Source organism: Accipiter gentilis, chromosome 30 (genome assembly GCF_929443795.1).
Source record: "Accipiter gentilis chromosome 30, bAccGen1.1, whole genome shotgun sequence".
NCBI lineage: Eukaryota > Metazoa > Chordata > Aves > Accipitriformes > Accipitridae > Astur > Astur gentilis.
In genome coordinates this window covers 21,182,541-21,202,661 of record NC_064909.1, presented here as the reverse complement: position 1 = coordinate 21,202,661, position 20,121 = coordinate 21,182,541, and the positions used below count along the sequence as shown (strand labels likewise).

The following is a 20,121-nucleotide window of genomic DNA, read 5'->3' as shown; positions in this document are numbered from 1 at the left end:
CGTTACTGCTGCCTTTTCTGTGCGGGGCCTCGGGGAGCGTTCGCCACGGGATGCGTTCGGCCGTGTTCAGCCCCTGGCCGGAGTCAGGCTGCCACGAGAGATGAGTGTGGGGCTGTGGGCTACCCTGGGGTGAGCGGGGGTCTCGGTGGGATCAAACGGAGCTCCGTACAATTGTGCTGAGCCTGACTGCGGGACAGCCGGGCTCTTCCCCTCTCCGCCTTGACTTGCGAAGCGGTGAAGGCAAGCGGGACAGCCGTGCGGTAAGGCAGGAGGGCGATTGCCAGCCAGGGTGACCTGCTGCACAGCTGGGGAAAACGGACCTCGGCACCTCCCAGCCCCGGTAACACCGTCCCCGGTGCTGCCCGCCCCCCTCGCTGCCCTCTGCATCCCACAACCCCCTACCCTGCTGCCTCCCAAGTGCCCCTCACACCCCCCAGCTCCCCGTGTTTCCCTCCCCCTCCCCGGTGCTGAACTGCCCCAGCTCCACGCCGTGTCCCCGTCCCCCCCCCCCCGCCATCCCGGTACCACCCGGCCCGGGACGGCCAGCGGGGACCGGACCGCTAGCAGAAGAATTTTGGCCCCGGCCAGCTTCCGTCCGGGTAGGGGAGCCGCCGCGCATGCGCGCTCGCCAACCCGGAAGCGGCGTGGAAGCGGTGTTGGAGGTAAGGCGGCTCGGTCCGGTCCGGTCCGGCCCGGCCCGGTCCCGCGGCGGAGGAAAGCGGGTTGGGAAAGGGCCTGGCTTGGTGAGCACCTGGAGCGGAGCTGTCTTAGGGTGGTCTCGGGTCTTTTCCTTTTTTTGGGGAGACCCACGGGAGGCTTCGGGACCGGAGTCCCGAGGTGAGGCGGCTCGGGGCCGGGGCTGCGGCAACCGGGTCGGGCCGGGCCGGGCGCTTCTCGGTGTCCTGGGAGGTCTCGCTTGGCCCCACGCTTAGAAGGAGCTTTATTGCTGCCGTCAGCGCCACGGAAACCCGCTCCCCGGTAATCGCGGTGCCGAGCCGCCCGCCTGCAGCGTCCGTGTCCCGGGCACGGGCCTGTTCCTGGGCTGTGCTTCTATTCCCGGTCCGGTGATGAGCCCCGGAGCCCTCCAGCCCAGGCTTGCGCTGGCACTCAGGGCCGGGATGCGTGTTCCACCGGGCTGGGGGACCTCTGTCAGCCCACAGCACGGTTTTACGGTTGAGCTTCCTGGGAATAGCCGGCCTCCTTGGGCACTGCTGTCCCTGTTCCTGCCATGCCCGCAGCCCATTTAATGGTCTAAAGATCACTCTGTCCTTCTCTGTTATCTTGTTGTTCCATGTGCGCTGTTTTGCAAGGAGAAAATGAGCTCTATGTTATGGTTTATTAATCTTGTTGTGTTAGGGGCTTACAGTGCTGACCTTGAGTACGGCCGGTACAACTAGCGCGTTTAATTTTTTGTGCTGCACGTTACAAGCACTGCGAGCCACAAGATGATAGATTTCTAGCCATAGCAAGGCCTGTGGCCTCAGCCGCCTCTCCCCAGCTCCAGCTCCCCCTCTGTCTCTGCAGGCACGTTTCCTGCCATGGTGAATGAGAGGCATAATGGCAACCTGCTTGTGCACCTGGGAGCCAAACTGCAGGCCTACCCGGAGGAGCTGCTCCGGCAGCGGCGAGGCCACGACGGCCAGCCCGAGTACCTGATCCAGTGGAGCATCATCAGCTTGGAAGAGAGAGCAGTGGAAGGCAGCAGTGCCTCCTCCGCAGAGACCAAGCCGGAGAACATCTCGATGTGGATGTCTGCAGAAGAGGTCTGTGCCAGCTGCCCGGCGCTGCTGGGCAAGAGGAAGCTGGAAGGGCAGTGGGTGAAAGAGGAGAAGGCAGCCAGCCCGTTCGCTGCAGATGTCCCGCTGGATGAGGCCTCGCTGCTGGAGATGAAGGCTGATGTCAGGAGCCTGACGCAGCGAGCTGGCCGGCAGATGGCCGAGACCGGGACCCCGGAGTCCTCCATCCTCAACACCATCCACGTGCTGAGCGCGTACGCCAGCATTGGCTCGCTGGCGGGCGCCTTCAAGGAGACGGGAGCCCTCGACTTGCTGATGAAGATGCTGTGCCACAAGGAGAAGCAAATCCGCCGCAGTGCCGGCAAGATGCTGAGGGCCCTGGCTTCGCACGACGCAGGTGGGGGCTGCTGCTGCTGCTCAGCGCAGCTGAGGAGGTGCTGCTGGGCAGCTGAGGGGTGCCAGTCCTTTTGTAGGCGTGGGATGCCTGGGAAGCAGTGTGTCTCGGGGCTTGTTGGCAAAAGGGGAGGGATCGTACTGGAGCTTCCAAGGGGCTCCTCGGTCGTAGTTGTCTGGGGTGCTTTAAGGCTTGGGAACTCTTTCCCCTGACAGCTTCCTGAGCTGGGATGCTGATTAACTGTTCGGAGGACTTATGCCAAGGGGCTTGGCAGAGTGTCGGGGTGTCTCTGCTGCATGCTTTCAGTCGGAAAGGCTCTGGCCTGTTCTTGGCCGGGAGCCTTTCCTTAGGCCCTGGTGGGTGGAGGCTGGTCCTTTCCCGGTCCTCTCATTTGAGAGGAGCTGCTGTGGCTCAGAAGTGCCTGATGAGGCTTGAGTGCGCCTGGAAGGTTGCTAGTGGCGGTGTGTCGCACAAGAGATCTGGCTTTCCCTGTCCTAGTGCCCGAGCTCACGTGGCTCTCCAGTGGGGCAAATGGGGGGCTGATTCAGGTTAAAACTTAACTTCTTTCTCCCCTGGAACCCTGTTCTGAAGTCATTTATTTGGGGCTGCTGCTTTGGGGGAATCTTGCAGCTTTAGGGGTGGAAAAAACGCAGTGTCGTTCAGTGGAGCAAAATGTTGCCAACCTAGATTAAAGGACGGAACGTGGTTCTGGGTGACAGTGAGCAGCAAAGCTGTTCCTTGCCTGCACGTCTGTATCGTGCAGGCAGGGTGAGGTGAGGGTTATCTTTGTGAGGCCTGAAGAGTTTCTGTTGTTGTCACAGGGAGCTGGGCCTATGTCCTGCTGTCGCTGAGCCAGCAGGATGGCATTGAGCAGCACATGGACTTCGACAGTCGCTACACCTTGCTGGAGCTGTTTGCTGAGACAACATCCTCTGAAGAGCACTGCATGTCCTTTGAGGGGATTCATCTTCCCCAGGTAGCGGCAGGTCCTGCCAGCCCTGGGCCTGTGGGTTTTAGGGGTCAGGAGGGCTGGGAGTGAGGGAGCCAGAGCTGGTGTCGTTGTTTAAGACAGGAGGGTAGTCGGTAGCGGGCAGCTGAGCAGGACTGGGTGTGGGGAGAGCTGGCACAGGATCTGGGCCTGGCTTGAGGCTGGGGGGTGGTGGAGGGGCACATGGAGAGCCTTGTCTCTGAGCAGGGAGATGAGGGTGGGCTGAGAGGTCTCTGCTGCTGCCTGCTGGTCTGGAGCTATTGTGGGAGCCTGAGTGTGGATGAGCTGGTGGCTCCGAGAGAGCCGGGGGCTGGAGGGGCTCTGCAGGCTCGATTCTGACAGCCGTGCTTGTTGCAGATCCCCGGGAAGCTGCTGTTCGTTCTGGTGAAGCGCTACCTGTGTGTCACTTCTCTGATGGACAAGCTCAGCAGTGGCGTGGAGCAGGGAGGGGAGCAGCAGGACGGCGTTGTGCTGAGCCCGCTCGCTGAGGAGAGGAGCCGTGTGAAGCAGGAGTTTGAGTTCAGCATGGCTATGGCAAACCTCATCTTGGAGCTGGTGCACGTGATGGGCTGGGACCACGGCCACAAGCCAGAGCCGCTGCCCCAACAGGAGCTACGGCCTCGCACCACCCGCTCCATCTTCCAGCACAGGGCCACATCCTGCACCGTTGCTCAAGCAGCCCCCGCTCCCCCACCAAAAGAGCCCAGCATCTTCAAGACACGCTCGGCCTTCCCAAGCCGCAGCAGTTACGTGGAGTACATGCAGGCAAACCTGGTGCGCGGCATGAGGGTCCGCATGCTGGAGGACTACGAGCAGGTCAGCGCGGGGGACGAGGGTGACTTCCGCCAGAGCAACGATGGCACGCCGCCCGTGCAGGTATCCTCTGCTGGGAGGGCAGGGGCTGTCGAGGAGCCCCTCTAGCTCTGTTGTGCTGTAGGAAGCACACAGTCTTGCATGGGAACAGCGGGGCTGGTCTTGCCTTCCCTCAGCTGGGTATGTGTTGGGCTCTCCTTCTCAGGTGTACTGGCAAGCCCTAGGCTGTACCTACTGGGTTCACTGGCACATGGTGGAGATCATCGGCCCTTCGGGGCAAGAGGAGCATGAGGGCCAGGAGAAGGCGTCCGCCCTGACACGCAACCACAAACTGGCAGCAGGTGAGCAGCCTGTCAGCTGGGCCTGCAGCTTTTCTCCCCAGCCTTTCTGCAGCTGCACGCTGGCACTGTGGATTCTGCTGGTGCCGGCTGTCCGAGTGCGTTGCCCTGGGGTGTCCAGGCACTGTGGGAACAGGTTGGGGGAGCAGTGAGCTAGGGTTGCCCACTTTAAGCATGTGCTTTTTCTGTTCTACAGCCTAAGGAGGTTCAAGTGAAGATGGTAATCCCTATCTCTGCAGCTTCTGGGGTCTCCTCCCAGCACATTCCCCCTTTCTCGCCGCCCTCCTGTTACCTCCCTTTCCCACAGCCGGCTGTGGGATGGTGGGGACCTCTTCTGCCCGGACGGTCCGCACGAGCTTTTTCCCTGGGGAATGTGGGTTGTGCAGCAGAGGATGGGGGAATTGGCAGAGCTGACGGTGCCCTTCCTTGCTCTGCTCTCCTGCAGTTGCGCAGCCGTTTTTCTGCAAGCCCTTTGGGGGCCTGTACTCTCTGCCTTACCTGGGGGAGCAGCCGACCAAGGCTGCAGAGGCCCTGAGCCGTGCCGAGTGGTGGGAGCTGCTCTTCTTCGTGAAGAAGCTGGAAGTGCAGGAGCAGAAAGAGATCATCTCTCTCATCCAGCAGGACCAGGGAGAGCAGGTAAGGGCCAGAGCCTGCAGCGGGGAAATGGGAGGGAGGGAGCGAGGGAGAACGATAGGGAAGGGACCGGGCACGGAGGAGGAGATGGCAAGCGTGAGCTGTGCAGGGGTGGCCTGAACGGGGCAGAACTGGGACTGAAAGGGAAGGGTGAGTCGGGGATGGCGAGAGCGTGGGGAGCTGGGCACAGCAAAGGGGTGAGGAGAGATGAGAGGAAACGCGGTCTCGTGTGACCCTGGAAGGGTGACTGTGTCCGGCGAGGTTTGGGTAGGCGAGGCAAGCCCACGGGGCGATTCTGCCGGTTGCGGTTGGGTGGTGCGTGCCGGTGGGAGGTCTGGGCTGGTGGTAGTCGGGTTGGGGACAGCCAGGGGAGGGTGGCACTGGGGAATGGCCCCGGGGCCCTCCGGCGGTGCAGCCTTTCTGTCCGTCACAAGGGGCGTGGGGTCTGTGGTGAGTCCATGAGGGTTAACGTGACCCCCTCTGTCCAGCTGTTGGAGGTGGATGAAGAAGCTCTGATCCAGCTGTCGGTACCTGCGGAGCTGGCCCAGAAGATGCTGCGGGTCTTGGAGCAGCGGTGCCAGGGCAGCGCTCGGTGTGACCTGCGCGGCTCCCACGTCTACGCCAAATACTTCCTCGGCAGGGAGGCCGAGCAGGATGGCGGGGGTGGCCCCGCAGTGTCCTCGGAGGGTGCCGGCTGCAGGAGCACCGGTCCTGAAGCCAAGGCGGCAGAGGAAGACCTTTCCACAGCCACAGTGCCGCCCCGAGCCCCCACTGCAGCGGCAAAGTCGGATTCCCAGCTGTTCAGCGAGCTCCTGGAGAGGGAAGGGCTGTTCTTCCCCGAGGTGACGGAGGAGCAGATCAAAGGTAATCGCCTGCTATGCGCTGGGGCGCACACACGGTGCCAGAGGCAGCACCGTCGCCTTGTCGGAGGAAGGCTCTGGGTAGGGCATGGGATGCCAGGCGCCCAGAGGTCGCCTGGGGCAGGGGGTCCTGCGGGTGCTGGGTCTGTGGGTGTGTGGCGCCCCGGGAGTTGCTGGGGGTGTTACTGCTGCCCTAACGCCCGTGTCCCCGTCTCCCTCCCGCCAGCGTTGGGCAGCTGTGAGGGGGTGAACGAGAGGGGCTCGCTGGCCAAGATGGCAGCCGTGGTGGACGTGGTCCAGAGCAGCAGCTCGGAGGTGGGGCTGCGCTTAGCCGGGCTCAAGCACATCGTGAAGATCCTGGAGGAGGAGCCCGAGCCTGAGCAGCAAGTCGGCAGAGCCCAGGGCGGGCTGGGGACCAGGAGCGTTGGGTGAGCCGTGGGGTGCCGCACAGCCCTCCTTGCTGGCTGGGGAGGGCTGTGTCGGCAGGGTGGGGGACAGTACTGGAGGTGGCAGCGGAAGCGCGATGGCCGGTGCGTCCCTGCGTGCTGGGCAAGAAGAGAGGTGGATCTCGTGTGCCTTTGTCCCAGGCCGGCTCATTCCTGGGGCTGACCCAGCGCGGTAGAGGCACGTGGGCAGGGAGAAGGCGTCTGGCTGGGGCCGTGGTGCCGGCGGCAGCGCCAGGAGGCTCCTCCCGAGGTGTCCTTTCCCGCGCAGGGAGAAGCTGGCAAAGTTGGTGGTGGAGCTGCTGAGCGCCGAGGCGGCAGAGAAGGCCCTGGTGGCGGTGACGCTGCGGCTGCTGGCCGTGCTCATGGCGAAGTACGACTGGCGCGTGCCGTTCGCCACGGAGGGCGGCGTGCGGGCTGTGCTGGCCTGCATGCGGCAGCACGCCTCCTCTGCCCTGGTGCAGCAGGCCGGCCTGGCGGTGAGCGCGGCAGAGGGGATGCTGTAGGTGGGCGAGCAGGGTGCGGGCTCGCCCGGGTGCCCTCCTGACCACCGTTGACCTTGCAGGCCCTGAAAGTGTTGGTGGGAGCCGCGGCCGGTGAGCCGGGAGGTGCCGGTGGGAAGCCCCTGAACCACGCTGACGCGCAGATGATGCGGGAGATCTTTGCCAGCATCGGCTCTGCCTCCAGCGAGGGCTCGTCCGGCCTGCTGAGTGCCATCCCTGCTGCCGTCAGCACCCTGCAGAGGGTCCCAGGGTAGGGGCAGAGCGCGGGCAGCGGCTGGGGGCGGGGGGACACCCTCTGCCCCGGGGAGGGGGCGAGCAAGGCAGGCCGGTGGCTTGCGGGCGCAGGGGAGGCTCCGTGCTCGGGGGAGGAAGGCGCCCGCATTGCTCTGTCCCTTCAGGGGCTCCTCAGGTGTGCGGAACGGCTTGCTGGTGGTGAACATGCTGATGGACGGCCACCGGGGCCTGGCGGAGCAGCTGGCCAGCTGCGATCTCCCCAGGGTGCTGCAGAGCTGCTGGCAGGACGGGCAGAGCGCCGGCTGCCCTCACGCGATGCTGGCCCTCGGCGCCATCAACCGCCTCGCGGAGCACCGGCTGCCCCCGGGCCTGGAGACGGCAGGTAGCGTGCCCCCCGCCGTGCCACGGGCCCCCGGCTGCGGCGGGCAGGGCCGGCAGTCCGGCCAGGGCAGAGCACCCCGGGGGCGGACGTCTCTCGAGTGGGACCCGCGCGTCCTTGTCGCGGCAGGCAGAGAGGCCCCGCTGGACCTGAGGGGCGTGCGGACGCTGCTGGGCGGCCTGGGTGACGGCGTCTTGTCCAAGGAGGTGGTGGTGGCACTGGAGCGGCAGCTCTGCGGCGAAGGCCCCGTCCCCTCCGGCGAGGCGGCTCGGCTGCTGCGGGACCCCAGATGCTTCAGGCTGCTGCTGCGGAGCTTCGAGCTGCTGGGCGCAGAGAAGGGCGTGAGCCTGAGCATCCTCAGGTGGGTCCGGGGGGACGTGGTGGGGTGTGGGTCCTCCGCAGCAGGCGCGTGAGTGCTGGCGGCGATGCTGTGGGGACGCGGCGCGTGTCTGTGGGTACTGGGGGGGGGCTGTCCTTCTTCGGCAGGGGCACCCCAGCATGTAGGCGGGTGCTGGTCGGGGTGTCCTGGGGCGCAGGGACAGGTGAGGGCAGAGAGGCATGTACCTGGGTGCCGGTGGGGTGTCCCAGGTCCTAGGGAGCCTTGGCTCCCAGTCCCTGGGGGTGCCAGCCTTGCAGGTGGGGCAGAGAAGCAGGGCTGCCTCTGGCATGGCAGCCAGCGTGCCCTGGCCTGAGTGGGCCCCCTCCGTCACTCAGGATCCTGAACAAGTTCCTGGACGGTTACCAGGAGGACGTGCTGCCCTGGCACGAGTGTGTGGAGCCCTGTTTGTCCTCCCTGAGCGCCCACAGCAGCGACCGGGAGGTGAGGGGGCCCCGGGACTCCTGGCCGGCAGGGGCGGCTTTGCCGGCTGTGCCATGCTGCGCGTCAGCCGGGCTGGGAGAGGCGGGGAGCGGCCGTCGCAGCTGCATTCCGCTGGCTGGCGTGCCCAGTGCCGCAGCACCCCACTGCCGGGGCTCGGCGGGTTCCCAGCGCCGTCCCGGCCGCTCACCACCACGTGCTCCGCAGGTGGTGCAGGAGGTGGTCGGCTTCCTGCACCGGCTGGCCACCGCCAGCAAGGACTGCGCGGTGGTGATGTGCCGCGTGGGCACCCGCGAGGCTCTGTCCAAAGCCCTGGACAAGCATGGCACAGCCCCGGCGCTGGCGCCGGCCCTGCTCGACCTGGTGATCGACTGCGAGAAGTACGCCAGCCTCTACAAGAAGCTGACGACCAGCATCTTGGCCGGCTGCATCCAGGTGGGTCCCTGGCACCCAGGGGCGGCCCTCTGCCTGCTGCAGCCCTGCAGCGGGCGAGGAGAGGAGGACGCCGGGCCGCCGGTGAGAGCCTCGCCCCGTCTGGTCCCGTAGCTGGTCCTGGGGCAGATTGAGGAGCACCGCCGGAGCCACCGGCCCATCGGCATCCCCTTCTTTGACGTCTTTCTGCACAACCTGTGCCGAGGTGAGCGCGGGGAGCGGGAGCCGGCCCCCCGTGCCCGACACGTGCTGGCCTGGCGGCCGGAGGCTCCCCATGCTCTCCCTGCAGGCTCCAGCGTGGAGGTGAAGGAGGACAAGTGTTGGGAGAAGGTGCAGGTCTCCTCCAACCCCCACCGGGCCAGCAAGCTCACGGACAGGAACCCCAAGACCTACTGGGAGTCGAACGGCAGCACCGGCTCCCACTTCATCACCGTCCACATGCAGTGCGGCGTGGTGATCAGGTGGGGCTGGGCTGGGAGGGCCGCGGGGTCTCAAGGCCAGGAGAGGGCTTTGGGGGTCCGTGCGAGCCCTGCCTCGGGGGTCACCGGACGCAGGCAGCGGCGCGTGGGGCTGGTGGGGACGGCGGGGCAGCTCCGCGTTTGGTGTGCCGCAGGGAGATGAGCATGTTGGTGGCCAGCGAGGACTCCAGCTACATGCCAGCCCGTGTCGTGGTGCTGGGGGGAGACAGCCCGGCCACCATCAGGACGGAGCTCAACGCAGTGAGTCTCACCGGGGCCGCTCGGACCCTATGGGAGCGGCGGGCCGGTCCTCGCTGTGCCCCATGAAAGTCTCGCTCCAGCGCAGGGCCCTGGGAGGTGTCCCACGGGAAGGTGGGGATGGCAGGAGCAGTGCTGCGGCAGCCTCCTGGCCGTGGGCTTGGGCACGGGCAGCCTTACAGCAGCCCGGTCAGCAGCAGGCTGGTGTGCTGGGGCTGCGAGGCAGAAGTGGGGCCCTGGCCGGGGGTGCCCCATGGCTGCGGGGGGGACACGGAGGCCGTGGCTTTAAAGGGGGGCAGCTGGGGGGCACACAGGGTGGCTGGCGCTGGCTGCCTGGCGTGCTGAGGGCTCGCCATCTGCCTGCAGGTGACCATCCTGCCCTCGGACAGCAGAGTGATCCTGCTGGAGAACATGACCCGCTTCTGGCCCGTCATCCAGATCCGGGTGAAGCGGTGCCAGCAGGTAGGGGAATGGGGGGCCGGGCCGGGGAGGCAGCAGCGCGGGGCGTTGGGGCCGGGGACCTGCGGAGCTGAGGGTCGCGCTCTCCCACAGGGTGGCATCGACACGCGTGTGCGTGGCATCGAGGTGCTGGGTCCCAAGCCGACGTTCTGGCCCATCTTCAAGGAGCAGCTGTGCCGGCGGACGTTCCTCTCCTGCACTGCTCGGGCTCACGCCTGGTGCGAGGAGATCTGCCGTGACCGGGGGTGTCTGCTGCAGCTCTTCGGCAGGTGGGTTGGCTCCTGCCCACGCCATCGCGTCCCCTCACAGGCCGTGAGGGTGACTGCGGGGCCGGGAGAGGAGCAGCCGGGTGTCCCGCAGGGCTGGGGCCACCTCGGGGTCCCCCAGGTTTAAGCTGCGCATGTGGGCGCAGCTCACCCCCCCGAGAGAGGTGGCCTGCAGGCGCAGGCAGGATCTCGCGGCTGCAGGTGCAGCACAGCCCCCCATTTTGGCAGGGGCTGCCGAGCCGTCGTGCCTGGCAAGGGGCAGAGCGGGGAGCGACGTCCGAGCTCTGCTTTCCCAGGGGGATCTCCCCAGCCGTCAGCAGGTGCCCGGTCGCTGTTGCAGGCTGAACCGGGCGCTGCGGCACGAGCAGGGCTTCGCCGACCGCTTCCTTCCTGACGACGAGGCAGCCCGCGCCTTGGGCAGGACGTGCTGGGAGGCCCTGGTGAACCCCTTGGTGCAGAGCATCACCAGCCCAGGTACCCCGCGCTCTCCCGGGCCCGTCGGCACCGCGCCCCGGGCTGCGGCACCCCGCTCTGAGCCCGCTTGGCCTCGCAGACCCGCGTGGCATCAGCCCCCTGGCCTGGCTGCTGAGTGAGTACCTGGAGAGCGTGGAGCCGTCCGGCTGCGCCACGAGCCGCGGTGCCGTCTTTGGTTCCTGCGTGCGGCGCCTGACCCAGCTCCTGGTGCACGTGGACCCCGGCGGCGGCCTGGAGCCGGAGGAGGCGAGGACAGCCGGTGAGCGAGGGGCTGCCCTCCCGTGGGGCTGGGCAAGGGGTGGTCCCAAGCGCCAGGCTGTGGCCACGGGGAGCCCTGTGGCACGGGAGGCTCCCGGGCTCGTGGTCATGCCTTCCCGGCCTCTCCTCTGCCCTGCGCTCCCGGGGAGCGGGGAAGGCTGCTGGCAGTCAGCATGCTGAGCTCAGGGTTGTCCCTCGGCAGGCAGGAAGGAGGGGAAGAACAAGGAGGTACCAGCCAGGGCCGTGAAGGTGGCGGTGGAGAAGTCAAGCAGCCTGCGGGGCATCTCACAGTGCTGGCGTGGCGTGGTGCAGCAGCAGGTAGAGCTTGGGGGGCCGGAGAGGGCGCGTGGGACCCCGCACCGGGTGGGCATAGGGGGGAGCGGGGCTGTTCCTGGTCTCCGTGGGGCCTGGAGGGGTGTGGGGGCAGCCCCACTGTGCTCTCCACCCTCGCAGAGCTCATGCTTCAGGCCGGGAGACGGGTACGGCATCAGGCCACTTATTTTTTGCTGCGCTGCTGTCTGGCCCCCCGCAGCCCCTGCCCACCCTCGGGGCTGCGCTCTTGCCTTGCCGCAAACTCTCGGTCGCCCGCGGCTGCACCGGGGCCTTGGCTCGTCCCCTGGCCGGGACCTGGGTGGTCAGCGTTGGCGGAGCGAGGCTGGGGCTGCAGACCTTCCCGCAGGCCACGGGCATGTCCCGCTGCGGGGCTCAGCCCTGTCGTGCCGCATCCTGCAGGTGCAGCGGTTCCTGGAGGTGGCGGGGCAGGCGCCGGACCTCGTGGAGCGATACTGCGGGCTGTACCAGCGCCTGCGTGGCGCCACGGAGGAGCTCTTCGGGCAACAGGCCGCCTTCGTGCTGGCCTTGGGCCAGGGCTTCGCGGGGGCTTTGCTGCAGCTCTCCTTCCTTACCACCCTGCACGTGAGTCGAGGGAGCGCGGCGCGGGGGCCGGCACGCTCCTGCCCGGACCTGACGCCTGGGCACCCTCGGCCCCTGCCCGAGAGCCCCAGGGCTTGCCGGATGCTCCCCTCGGGGCCGTTCCCCCAGCCTGGCCCTGCAGCCACCCGGCAAGACCCCTCCGCAGCCAGCCCCGTGCCTTCCGCAGGTGAGCGAGCAGTTCGCCCGCTACCTTGACGTGCAGATCCAGGAGCTCCACGGGGCTGCGGGCAGCACGAGGCCGCTGCGGCGGCTGCAGCGGATCCTGGAGCCCTTCGTCGTCTTCAGCGGCCTGGAGCTCGCCCACACCTTTGAGCACTTCTACCGGTGAGGGGCCAGGGGCTGCCGTGTGTCTACAGGACTGGAGTGCGTGGCGCGGTGTGGCGTGGTGCGGCGGTGCTGAGGCTGTGACTGAGCCCGAGCTGGCGCAGCAGTGGTCCTCCCGCTTTGCTTTTCCCGGCTCCAGCACACGGAGGGAAGGCTGCGAGGACCCACGGGCGCTGCCGGAGGCACGCCCCGCTGGCGACGGGGAGGGGAGACGGGTGCTGCCGGGCCCGTCTCCATCTCCTGCTGGCCGACCGATGGCCACGGGGCTCAGGCCGGCCCCTGACCTGACGCCGGTGGCTGTGGCAGGCACTACCTGGGCGACCGGCTCCTGGTGCAAGGGCCGTCCTGGCTGGAAGGAGCCATCGTGGAGCAGATCGGGCTGTGCTTCCCTAGCCGCTTCCCCCAAGAGATGCTGAGCAACTTGGCCGAGTCGGAGGAGCTCCAGCAGCAGTTCTACCTCTTCCAGCTACAGGAGCGGGACAAGCAGCTGCTGGAGCTGGACGTGGACCCGGACGAGGTGGGGTGGGGCGGGAGGCTGGGGGCTGCCCACCTTCCTCACGGGGATCCGGGGGCCTCTTCTGAGCTGCCCTCATGTCCACGTGCCCAGGCACCAGGGACGGCCTCGGTGGCGGACGGGCCGGAGGTGAAGGTGCTAGCCCTGTCCCCGCGCTGCTGGCCCATTTCCCCGTTCTGCTACATGGATGAACCCGGGAGGTTTTTCTCGGCGGCGCTGAGCTCCCCGCTGGACGAATTCGCCGACTTCTGCCGACAGAGTGAGTGTCGCGGCGGTGGGCGCGGGTCTCGCCGGGGCCCGGGTCCTCCGCAGGAGCGCTGGGCTGCGCTGGGAGCGCCCGGCAGAGCTGGCCCCCGGCCCTCGCGCTGACGCCGTCTCTGGCAGGCCAGAGCCAGCTGGGCTGGGAGTGCACGAAGCCCCGGCGGTTGCAGTGGACGTGGCTGGGCCACGCCGAGCTGCGCTTTGGAGACTGCGTCCTCCACGTGTCCACGCTGCAGATGTACATCCTGCTGTGCTTCAACAGCGCCGAGGTAGGAGCCGGGGCCGCGGCGGATGCTGGAGCGCGGCGGGGCCCTGTCCTCCCTTCCGCCGGGGTCTCCGGCGGGCTTTGGGGCTGGACCTGCAGCTGGTGGGTCTCGGCTGGCCGTTCCCCTCCTGCGCTCTCCTGCAGGAGGTGGCCGTGGAGGCCCTGCTGCAGGCTACGGGGCTCCCCGCTGACCTGGTGCACCACGCGCTGACGCCGCTGACCCACGGCGAGGGCGTCCTGGTGCGGAGCTGCACGCCGGGAGGTGAGCGTGGGGCCGGGGCACCCCGGGGGGGGTGCTGGGGTAGGGGAGGCGAGTGTCTGCCGGCGCGTGGGTGGTTGGGTTTCGGGTCTGCGTGTGGGGCTGGGGACCGGGGCCAGGGATTGCGTGTGCGGCTGTCGCTTGGGGGGGACCAAGGCTGACGCCTGCGGAGGCAGCGGCGGGAGGCCCGGGGTCGGGTTCGACAGCCCCGCGGGGGGCCTGGGGCTCCTTCAGGGCCCATTTCGGGGCTCGGCTGACCCTGGGTCGGGTGCTAGCTCCAGGTGCGCTGCGGCTGAACCAGGCGGCCCTGGCCCGTGCCTCTGGCCGCCACCTGAGGCTGCTGCCCCGGCAGAGGTACCTGCGGGCAGAGAGGGCTGACGTCAGCGCCCTGGAAAGGAAGAGGAACGTCCTCTGCTGCCTCATCACCCGCATCCTCAAGGTGGAGAAGCAGCTCCACATTGACAACCTGGTGTTTAGGGTATGGAGGGCTCGGGGGGCAGAGAGGGGCTGCCCTGGTGCTGCGCCGCACTGCAGCGTGGGGCTCCCTTGGTGCTGTAGGTGATCGATGCCTGCCAGAAGGGCGAGTTGGGGCCGGGGCTGCGATTCCTGAGCTTCTGCTGCCACAGCGTGGACGTGCTGTCCTGTGTCCTGCACCTGCTGAACCAGGGCTATCTCCGGCGCCAGGAGGAGAGGCCTCATGTCTTGGAATACATCTCTGCTGAACCCGCAACACCCCCTACCTCCCAGGTCCAGCCCCAGGTTGCCTTCCAGACTGTAGAAATCAAGACAGCAGCAAGCCCTGCCTCTGCTGAAAGGAGACAGACTTTTTCCACCTTCAGGTAGACAAGGACCTGGCTGGGCTGAGTGGACAGAGACTGGGTCAAGCCTGTGTCTTCCTGAGTACTTGTGGGTTTTGTTTTAAATAAACGAGCCAGGCTCCACCCAGGCCCAGTTTGTAGTCTGTCGGTGAGCTCAGCTGGCCCATGGCACGGAACATGGTTCAACAGCCCTGAGAGCTGTACTTGCTGGAGTGGTGGTAGTAGTAGCCGCACCCTGCCCGTACGCGTTCTCTCCTCAGGCATGGAGGGACACACACACGCCCCTGCCATAATGGTACCAGCATTAATTTATTAAAATTAATCCCGAAAAGTAACCGTACAATAAATTTAAAAAAAATAGAATCTTGTAAAAAAAAAACCCAGGTGCCCCCATGCCACACCTCCAGCTGGCAGCACCGTGGGGCAGGGCTGGTCGGGAAGGGATGGGGAAATGAGGGGGACAGCCTCAGCCGCGCTCTGCTCTACCAGCCTTGGCAGCAGGGCTGCAGGGGGACTATAAAAGCCGCTGAGGCTCAGCCCTGTGGGGCAGGGCCGGGCACAGCAGCATTGAGGCTGGCAGTGGGGCTGGCAAGGGGCGGTACAAGGTTGGTGGGCCCTGCATCCCCCCAGGAGCAATCCTGCTGGCTCCAGCGCTGGGGAACATGCCTGGGCCCAGCCCAGCTGGGGCCCCGGCTGGCTGGGGAGCTGGCCTGGCAGGCATGTCAGGGGGGAAAAGTGGGGCCCAGAGCCCTTTCTGGGTCCCTGCTGGCTGGTGCCAACCCTTGTCCCAGGCTGCTGTTGGGGGTCACGGGAGGCAGATGGCGTGGTGCCCTGGCTGGTGTTGGAGGGTGCACGGACCCGGTCTCACTGGCCTCACCTTCACGGGTCTTGGCCCACAGGGAGCGGTGCGGGTGTGTTATCTCCCTCTGCAGAGCAGGCAGGGGCTGGGCCGCAGCAGAGAGGGGACAAGAGCAAGTCTGTCTCTGTCTCCCTGTCTCCTCCTGCGACCCTCCGCAGCTCCATCCCTGGGCAGCCCCTGCGTCTCACACGCTCTTCGAGTAGCCAAAGATGCCCACAGGGAGGTACTTAACGTGCGTTGGCCACTGTGCCGCCAGCTGGAAAAACTTCACATCGTTCCACTCCACCCCATCTATGGAGACTGAGGGGAGAGGGTGCAGTGAGGTGCAGCCCTAGCACAGGCAGCCTGTGCTGCTTCGTCTGCTCCCCCCTCTACAGCCCCGTGGGGCTTGCACCTCCCCTTACCTCGCAACATGGTGTTCTGGTGCTTGGCTGTGCAGATGAGGCGTGTGATCCCTTCGATGACCTGGCTTTTGGGTTCCAAGTCCTTCTCTTTTGGTTTCTTGCTCAGGAACATCACTGGGGTCCGAGGACAGACAGAACCAGTGTTAGGATGTCCCCACCTGGCCCTGGGTGGGAGCCCTCACCCCAGGGCTGGCTGCACTGACTGGCCCCTGCTGGGCCAGGTCTCAGCCCTGCCCTCCTGTGGGCTCCCCCCCCTGCCCTTTTTGCAACTGACTGTGGTCCCCACAGTCCAGAGAGCACCCCCAGGGTGGGCTTGGTTACCTTTCTTGTTTTTCTCCTTGGTGACCACGGTCATGGCCATGGTGCTCGGGGGCACCAGCTCCCCCGTGCCGGGGATGCGGCTGACCTGGAGTGAGCGGAAGTTGCTCTTGAGCGTGTTCTTGATACCCGTCTCCCGCTTCTCGCCCTCCTTCTTCCTTTCCAGCCCTTGTGTTGTCCAGTAGTCCACCTGCAGGCCCATCACCTCCACACCGGGGCTCAGAGACCTGGGCAAGACGGGCAGCACCATGGAGCACACAGCCGCATGCTGGCCTGATAACCCCAGGATGTGGCAACCTCACCAGCGAGTACCTCAAACCCTCCCACCCCACCACCCCCAGCACCCACTGCCTCAGACTGCGTGGGGCTTCCTTACCCGGCACCTGAGAGGCCACTGCTGACGGACGGGGATGGTGGTGGGGTGCTCACGGTCTCCTTGCCATAGGGGGCTGCTCCACCGGCGGCTGGCGCTGAGCTCAGCAGGGAGGGGGTGCAGACTGTGGCATCATCCGAGTCCACTGGGGAGGAAGAGTGTGGGTCGGTGGGGGGGGTTGAGGGGTACCAACAAGGGCCTCCACGCAGGGGAGAAAGGAGCCAGGGACTGGGGGTTCCCAAGGACTCACCAGAGGCGCTGAAGGACTGCTCCACCAGGCCCACCTTCACCACCTGCAAGGACAGATGACTTAGATGATCCCCAGCATCAGCAGGGCTGTGCACTTCTCCTCTCCGCCCTCCCCCCCCAGCCCCAATTGCCTGCTGGCCCCTCAACACACTCACCCCCACAAAGGGTACAAACTTCTGGCAGGAGTCCTCGTCGGGGCTGCACATGGAAGAGAGGTTGGTCAGGGTCTGGGTGTGCTGAGCACCGTGTGCTATACACCTTGCCTTGTGGCCCAGGGACCCCCGCACTGGCTGGGGCCAACGCTGGCTCACGGCCACTGGGATGGTCTCCTCTTGCCCTCCCTCCCCTGGGACCCCCTGTCCCCGACATGGCAGCACAGGGCACACTACACAAGGAGGCAAGGAGTCGGCCCCTCCAGTGCTGGGAGAGGGCTTGCATGCGGGAGGGCAGCCCTGCCCCGCTTTGGGGTCACGGCTCCTCTGCACGGCAAGAGGGATGGACGCACATGGGGAGAAAGAGGGAGGGGGGGGCCAGGCAGCGGCACAGCAAGCACAAGCCAATACCTGATATAAAAATCAAAATAGAGGCTTCTCTTCCTTGGGTGCCAGAAACCAAGAGAAGGGAAAGGTGAGAGTGCAGCTGAAACACGAGCATCAACCCCTGGGCAGCACAGTGCCGGCTCGCGGTCCCCAGCCCAGCCCAGCCCAGCCCTGGCAGCCGGTCCCCACTGTCGGGGCCATGACAGCCCACAGCTACTGGAGGGGCCGAGCGCATCAGGGGGTGGCAGGGGAACGGCGCTGCGGGCCTCTCACTGTGGAACCCCAGCTCCCCTCAGCACCACGCTGCTTGCTGGCGGAGTAGAGCACGAGGCATCACTCGCCTGTCCCCCGTCTCCCACAGCCCTGGCCCAGGCACAGACCGGACTGAGGCTGCACGAGGCAGGACAGGTTCCCCGGGACCACGCTCACCTCTTCTGCTTGTACGTCAGCATGGCCTCAGAGATGGGGAGCTGGTGGGAGAGGCTGGCTCCGGCGATGAACTGGGCGACGCGGCCCGCGATGTCCACAGTGTCTGCGGGCGCAAAGAGCCGTGAGGGTCTCTGTGGCAGCTGGGCTCCCCTTCGAGGCACCGCTGGCCCCAGCCTGCCCCGCTCCTCACCTGCGATGGGTGGCTCAGCCCTGCTGAACAGCTCTCGCCATGCCGTGTCCAGGAAGAGAGTGCTGTATTTGTTATCCACTGAGGCCAGGTACTTGGCCAGAGGGTGAGAGCCTGCGGGTGAGAAGGGCGAGATTGGCTCGGGGCAGGGGACCGCGGGGTGGTGGGAGAGGACAACCCTGGGTTTCGGCTCACGGTGGCTCTCACCCAGTGGCACAAGAAGGAAGCGAAGGTAGTTGAGCCAGTCGGGTGTCTTGCTGGCCAGCTGCTCCACAAAGAAACGGAGGACAACACTCAGGTAGCTCTGGTCACCCGCCACCACTACCTTCACTGGGGGAGGCATGTGGGAGTTACAGTTACAGCTGCCGAAGGGAGAGAAAAAGAAACCGTGAGGGACGCGCAGTGGCTCAGGGGGCAGGGGACATGCCCTGCCGAGCCAGCCGACCCAGGATCAGAAACCCATTGCTGACAATTTCCAGCTTGCTGAGCGCTGCCGTGGGCACAACCAGCCCTGGGATCCCCCATTTTCCCCAGGCCCTATACCTGCTCCTATAGTTGTGTCCACAATCCCAAAGGGTCCTAACAAGCCCTGGGGGAGCCAGGGCCCTTCCCAGACCTTCTCTGCAGTCATAGGAAGCCACCAGGCCAAGTCCAAGCCATACTCACTATCGCTGGATGCGGGAGACAGTGGTGTTGAAGGCTGCCTGGATGTCCGCCACGGAGCAGGTGGATACGACCAACTGCTTGTGCGCCTGGAGCTGCTCACTCACGTACTGCCAATGCAGAGAGCTTGGGTTAAGGTACCCTGGGGTGGGGGGGCACGGCTGTGCTGGCCAGCACCAGCCCATGCCTGCCCTGGCCCCTGTGCCTCCTGGAATAGAGCTAGGGCCCCTGTCGCCACCCACGCCTGTGCAGGGAGGCTGAAACCACCAGGTCATCCCTGGCTGCATGCCTGAGCATCCCTGCTCCTCCCAGCTCTGCTCCAGGGGGCTGGCTGCCATAGCCCCCTGCTCTCGCCTGTGAGCACAGCAGTCACCACCCTGCGACAGCAAGAGCAATTCTGTCCCAAGAACCAGGCTGAGCTCCTTGAGAGAAAGGGTTTGGTCCAGGGACCCTCAGATTTAAATCCTGCCATCCCACAGCAGGGCCAAGCTCTAGGCTCAGTCCCCCTCTGCTCATTCCTTTCTCTTGCTCTCTCCCACTGTGGCACTGCAAAATCCTTCTGTGCCTCTTCAGGTCTCTGCGTGTAACTGAACAGTGGTAAAACAGGCAATCGTGCTAGACAAGGGGTCTTAGAAGATGCCATGACAGCAGTGTCTCGAAATGGGCATTGATCCTTTTTTCCCCATCAGGACAAGGGCTAGAGCAGGAACGTGCCAAGGATTGCATGGCTTGGGTCAAGACTCCACCACCTCTCACTGAGAAGCCCTTTCTTCTGCCACAAAGCCTGCCTTGATTTTCCAGCACTTTCTAGATGACAGATGTAGCTGCAGGATCCCAAAGGGGTCTCGCGGGTGCTTTATTTTACTGCTGTTTGCGTGTTTGCACACACATACATGGCCCTGCTCACCTTCAGCAGTCAACTCCATGCATGGGGGAGGCAGGTGCTCGTCAGGGGCTAGGTCTGTCCTCACATGGATGCAAATGGTGATGAGCATGAGGCAGGAAGGCCTCACATACCTCCCTGCCCAGAAACCCCAGCTCTGACAATGCAGTTAATGCTCCCTGGGAGCGGTGAGCTATGATCTCCCATCTCTGAGTAGGAAACGGCACCTCTGCTGCTTCCCAGGGCCTGGTGGCAGAGCAGAGGGAGTCTGGCACCTCTGCCAGGGCATCCAACAAAGCTCTGACCAGTGCAGTCACTGGGAGCCAGGACCAAGCAGTGAGGGCACAAGGTACAGTCTATTAACCAGCCTTCCTGGGACTGCTCAGGGCATCGTGCTTTGAGGATCCAGCAACGCTGGTGTGTGGCACGTGACAGAGAAGACGTGACAGAGCCTTGTGCCTGTAGCTGAGCACTGTGCAGATGCACTGTCTCCCCAGAGGAAGGGCCACCCGGGAGAAAGGAGGGCACAGCTGGTGCCAGTTTCCTTAGGACACCCTGCCATGGTTGGGAGAATCCCCTGGGATCCTGCTTACAGCTCCCCTCGGGCACCCAGCTCCCGTCACACCTACTCACCTGCCCTTGCCACTCGGCGACATTCACCAGCACAATGCTCTCAGGGAGCTGCTCGTCTGAGACCAGGATCTGGTTCAGCTGATCATAAACAGACTTTCGGGGCACCTATGACAGCATCACCACAAAGGTTAACACCAACCAGCTGCCTTGGCTGCTCTGCCCATGGCTGAAGGGCTCTCGAGTGAGAAGCCCCTGGGTGAGGTGGCTTCCAGGGCCTCACCTGCGTGCTGTGCCATGAGTCTGGAGAGCTCTCGCTGTCCAAGCTGCTGGCGCGGCCACCCTGTCCCTTTGAGCTCTGCCGGTCCTTCACAGAGGTGCTGCGGGGACGCCACAACTGCTTGCTGTCTGCTTTACTGTGAGCGAGAAGCAGGAGAGGCAACACCGTTGAGGAAATCCCATCCCCACCAACCCCTGCTCGCTCCAGAGAGACAGTGTGAGCCCTCTCAGCCCTGGCATGGGGCACAGAC

The 20,121-nt window shown here is 65.5% G+C and overlaps 2 protein-coding genes across 11 annotated transcripts in view; one reads left to right on the top strand and one right to left on the bottom strand.

Moving 5' to 3' along the window:
- The first annotated feature begins 632 nt into the window (after positions 1-632).
- Positions 633-14,240, top strand: LOC126052588 (cullin-9-like). 5 transcript variants are annotated; one of them, XR_007510094.1, is made up of 30 exons: positions 633-662; positions 1,525-2,133; positions 2,952-3,106; positions 3,476-3,994; positions 4,137-4,272; positions 4,715-4,905; positions 5,391-5,766; positions 5,989-6,190; positions 6,477-6,684; positions 6,771-6,958; positions 7,107-7,324; positions 7,451-7,682; positions 8,036-8,141; positions 8,346-8,573; positions 8,685-8,775; positions 8,860-9,031; positions 9,184-9,289; positions 9,653-9,748; positions 9,839-10,014; positions 10,352-10,485; positions 10,565-10,744; positions 10,946-11,061; positions 11,476-11,658; positions 11,843-12,000; positions 12,307-12,517; positions 12,608-12,773; positions 12,899-13,044; positions 13,185-13,302; positions 13,652-13,777; positions 13,858-13,967. XR_007510094.1 is itself a non-coding variant. In XM_049833462.1 (30 exons), exons 2-30 carry the CDS (start codon positions 1,539-1,541, stop codon positions 14,140-14,142), a joined length of 5,895 nt encoding a protein of 1,964 aa, XP_049689419.1. In that variant the 5' UTR covers positions 633-662; positions 1,525-1,538; the 3' UTR covers positions 14,143-14,240. The 5 variants fall into 5 exon arrangements, 3 of the variants coding, with proteins under 3 accessions (XP_049689419.1, XP_049689421.1, XP_049689420.1); XM_049833462.1 differs by having other exon boundaries at positions 13,575-13,777; positions 13,858-14,240; XM_049833463.1 differs by having other exon boundaries at positions 659-743; positions 13,575-13,777; positions 13,858-14,240.
- A 111-nt stretch (positions 14,241-14,351) lies between these two features.
- LOC126052589 (phosphofurin acidic cluster sorting protein 1-like) overlaps positions 14,352-20,121 on the bottom strand; it is a 69,497-nt gene continuing 63,727 nt past the window's right edge. For 5 of the 6 annotated variants that reach the window (XM_049833466.1, XM_049833470.1, XM_049833471.1 and 2 more), the window contains exons 13-25: positions 19,875-20,007; positions 19,655-19,759; positions 18,142-18,248; positions 17,683-17,837; positions 17,479-17,589; positions 17,289-17,391; positions 16,884-16,916; positions 16,476-16,518; positions 16,322-16,364; positions 16,075-16,216; positions 15,702-15,925; positions 15,381-15,494; positions 14,352-15,276 (exon numbers count right to left, since the gene is read on the bottom strand). In XM_049833466.1, coding sequence (XP_049689423.1) covers positions 15,161-15,276; positions 15,381-15,494; positions 15,702-15,925; positions 16,075-16,216; positions 16,322-16,364; positions 16,476-16,518; positions 16,884-16,916; positions 17,289-17,391; positions 17,479-17,589; positions 17,683-17,837; positions 18,142-18,248; positions 19,655-19,759; positions 19,875-20,007 — 1,429 coding nt within the window. In that variant the 3' untranslated portion in view covers positions 14,352-15,160. The remainder of the gene's footprint in view (positions 15,277-15,380; positions 15,495-15,701; positions 15,926-16,074; positions 16,217-16,321; positions 16,365-16,475; positions 16,519-16,883; positions 16,917-17,288; positions 17,392-17,478; positions 17,590-17,682; positions 17,838-18,141; positions 18,249-19,654; positions 19,760-19,874; positions 20,008-20,121) is intronic. The other variant, XM_049833467.1, reaches the window with a different exon arrangement.

What these genes read in the sequence shown, in the direction of transcription:
- LOC126052588 (XM_049833462.1), top strand. Translation starts at nt 1,539, where the DNA reads ATGGTGAATGAGAGGCATAATGGCAACCTGCTTGTGCACCTGGGAGCC. An exon ending in ACCCTGCAGAGGGTCCCAGG is followed by an intron (nt 6,959 to 7,106) that starts GTAGGGGCAGAG and finishes CTGTCCCTTCAG; the next exon opens with GGGCTCCTCAGGTGTGCGGA. An exon ending in CAGTGCGGCGTGGTGATCAG is followed by an intron (nt 9,032 to 9,183) that starts GTGGGGCTGGGC and finishes GGTGTGCCGCAG; the next exon opens with GGAGATGAGCATGTTGGTGG.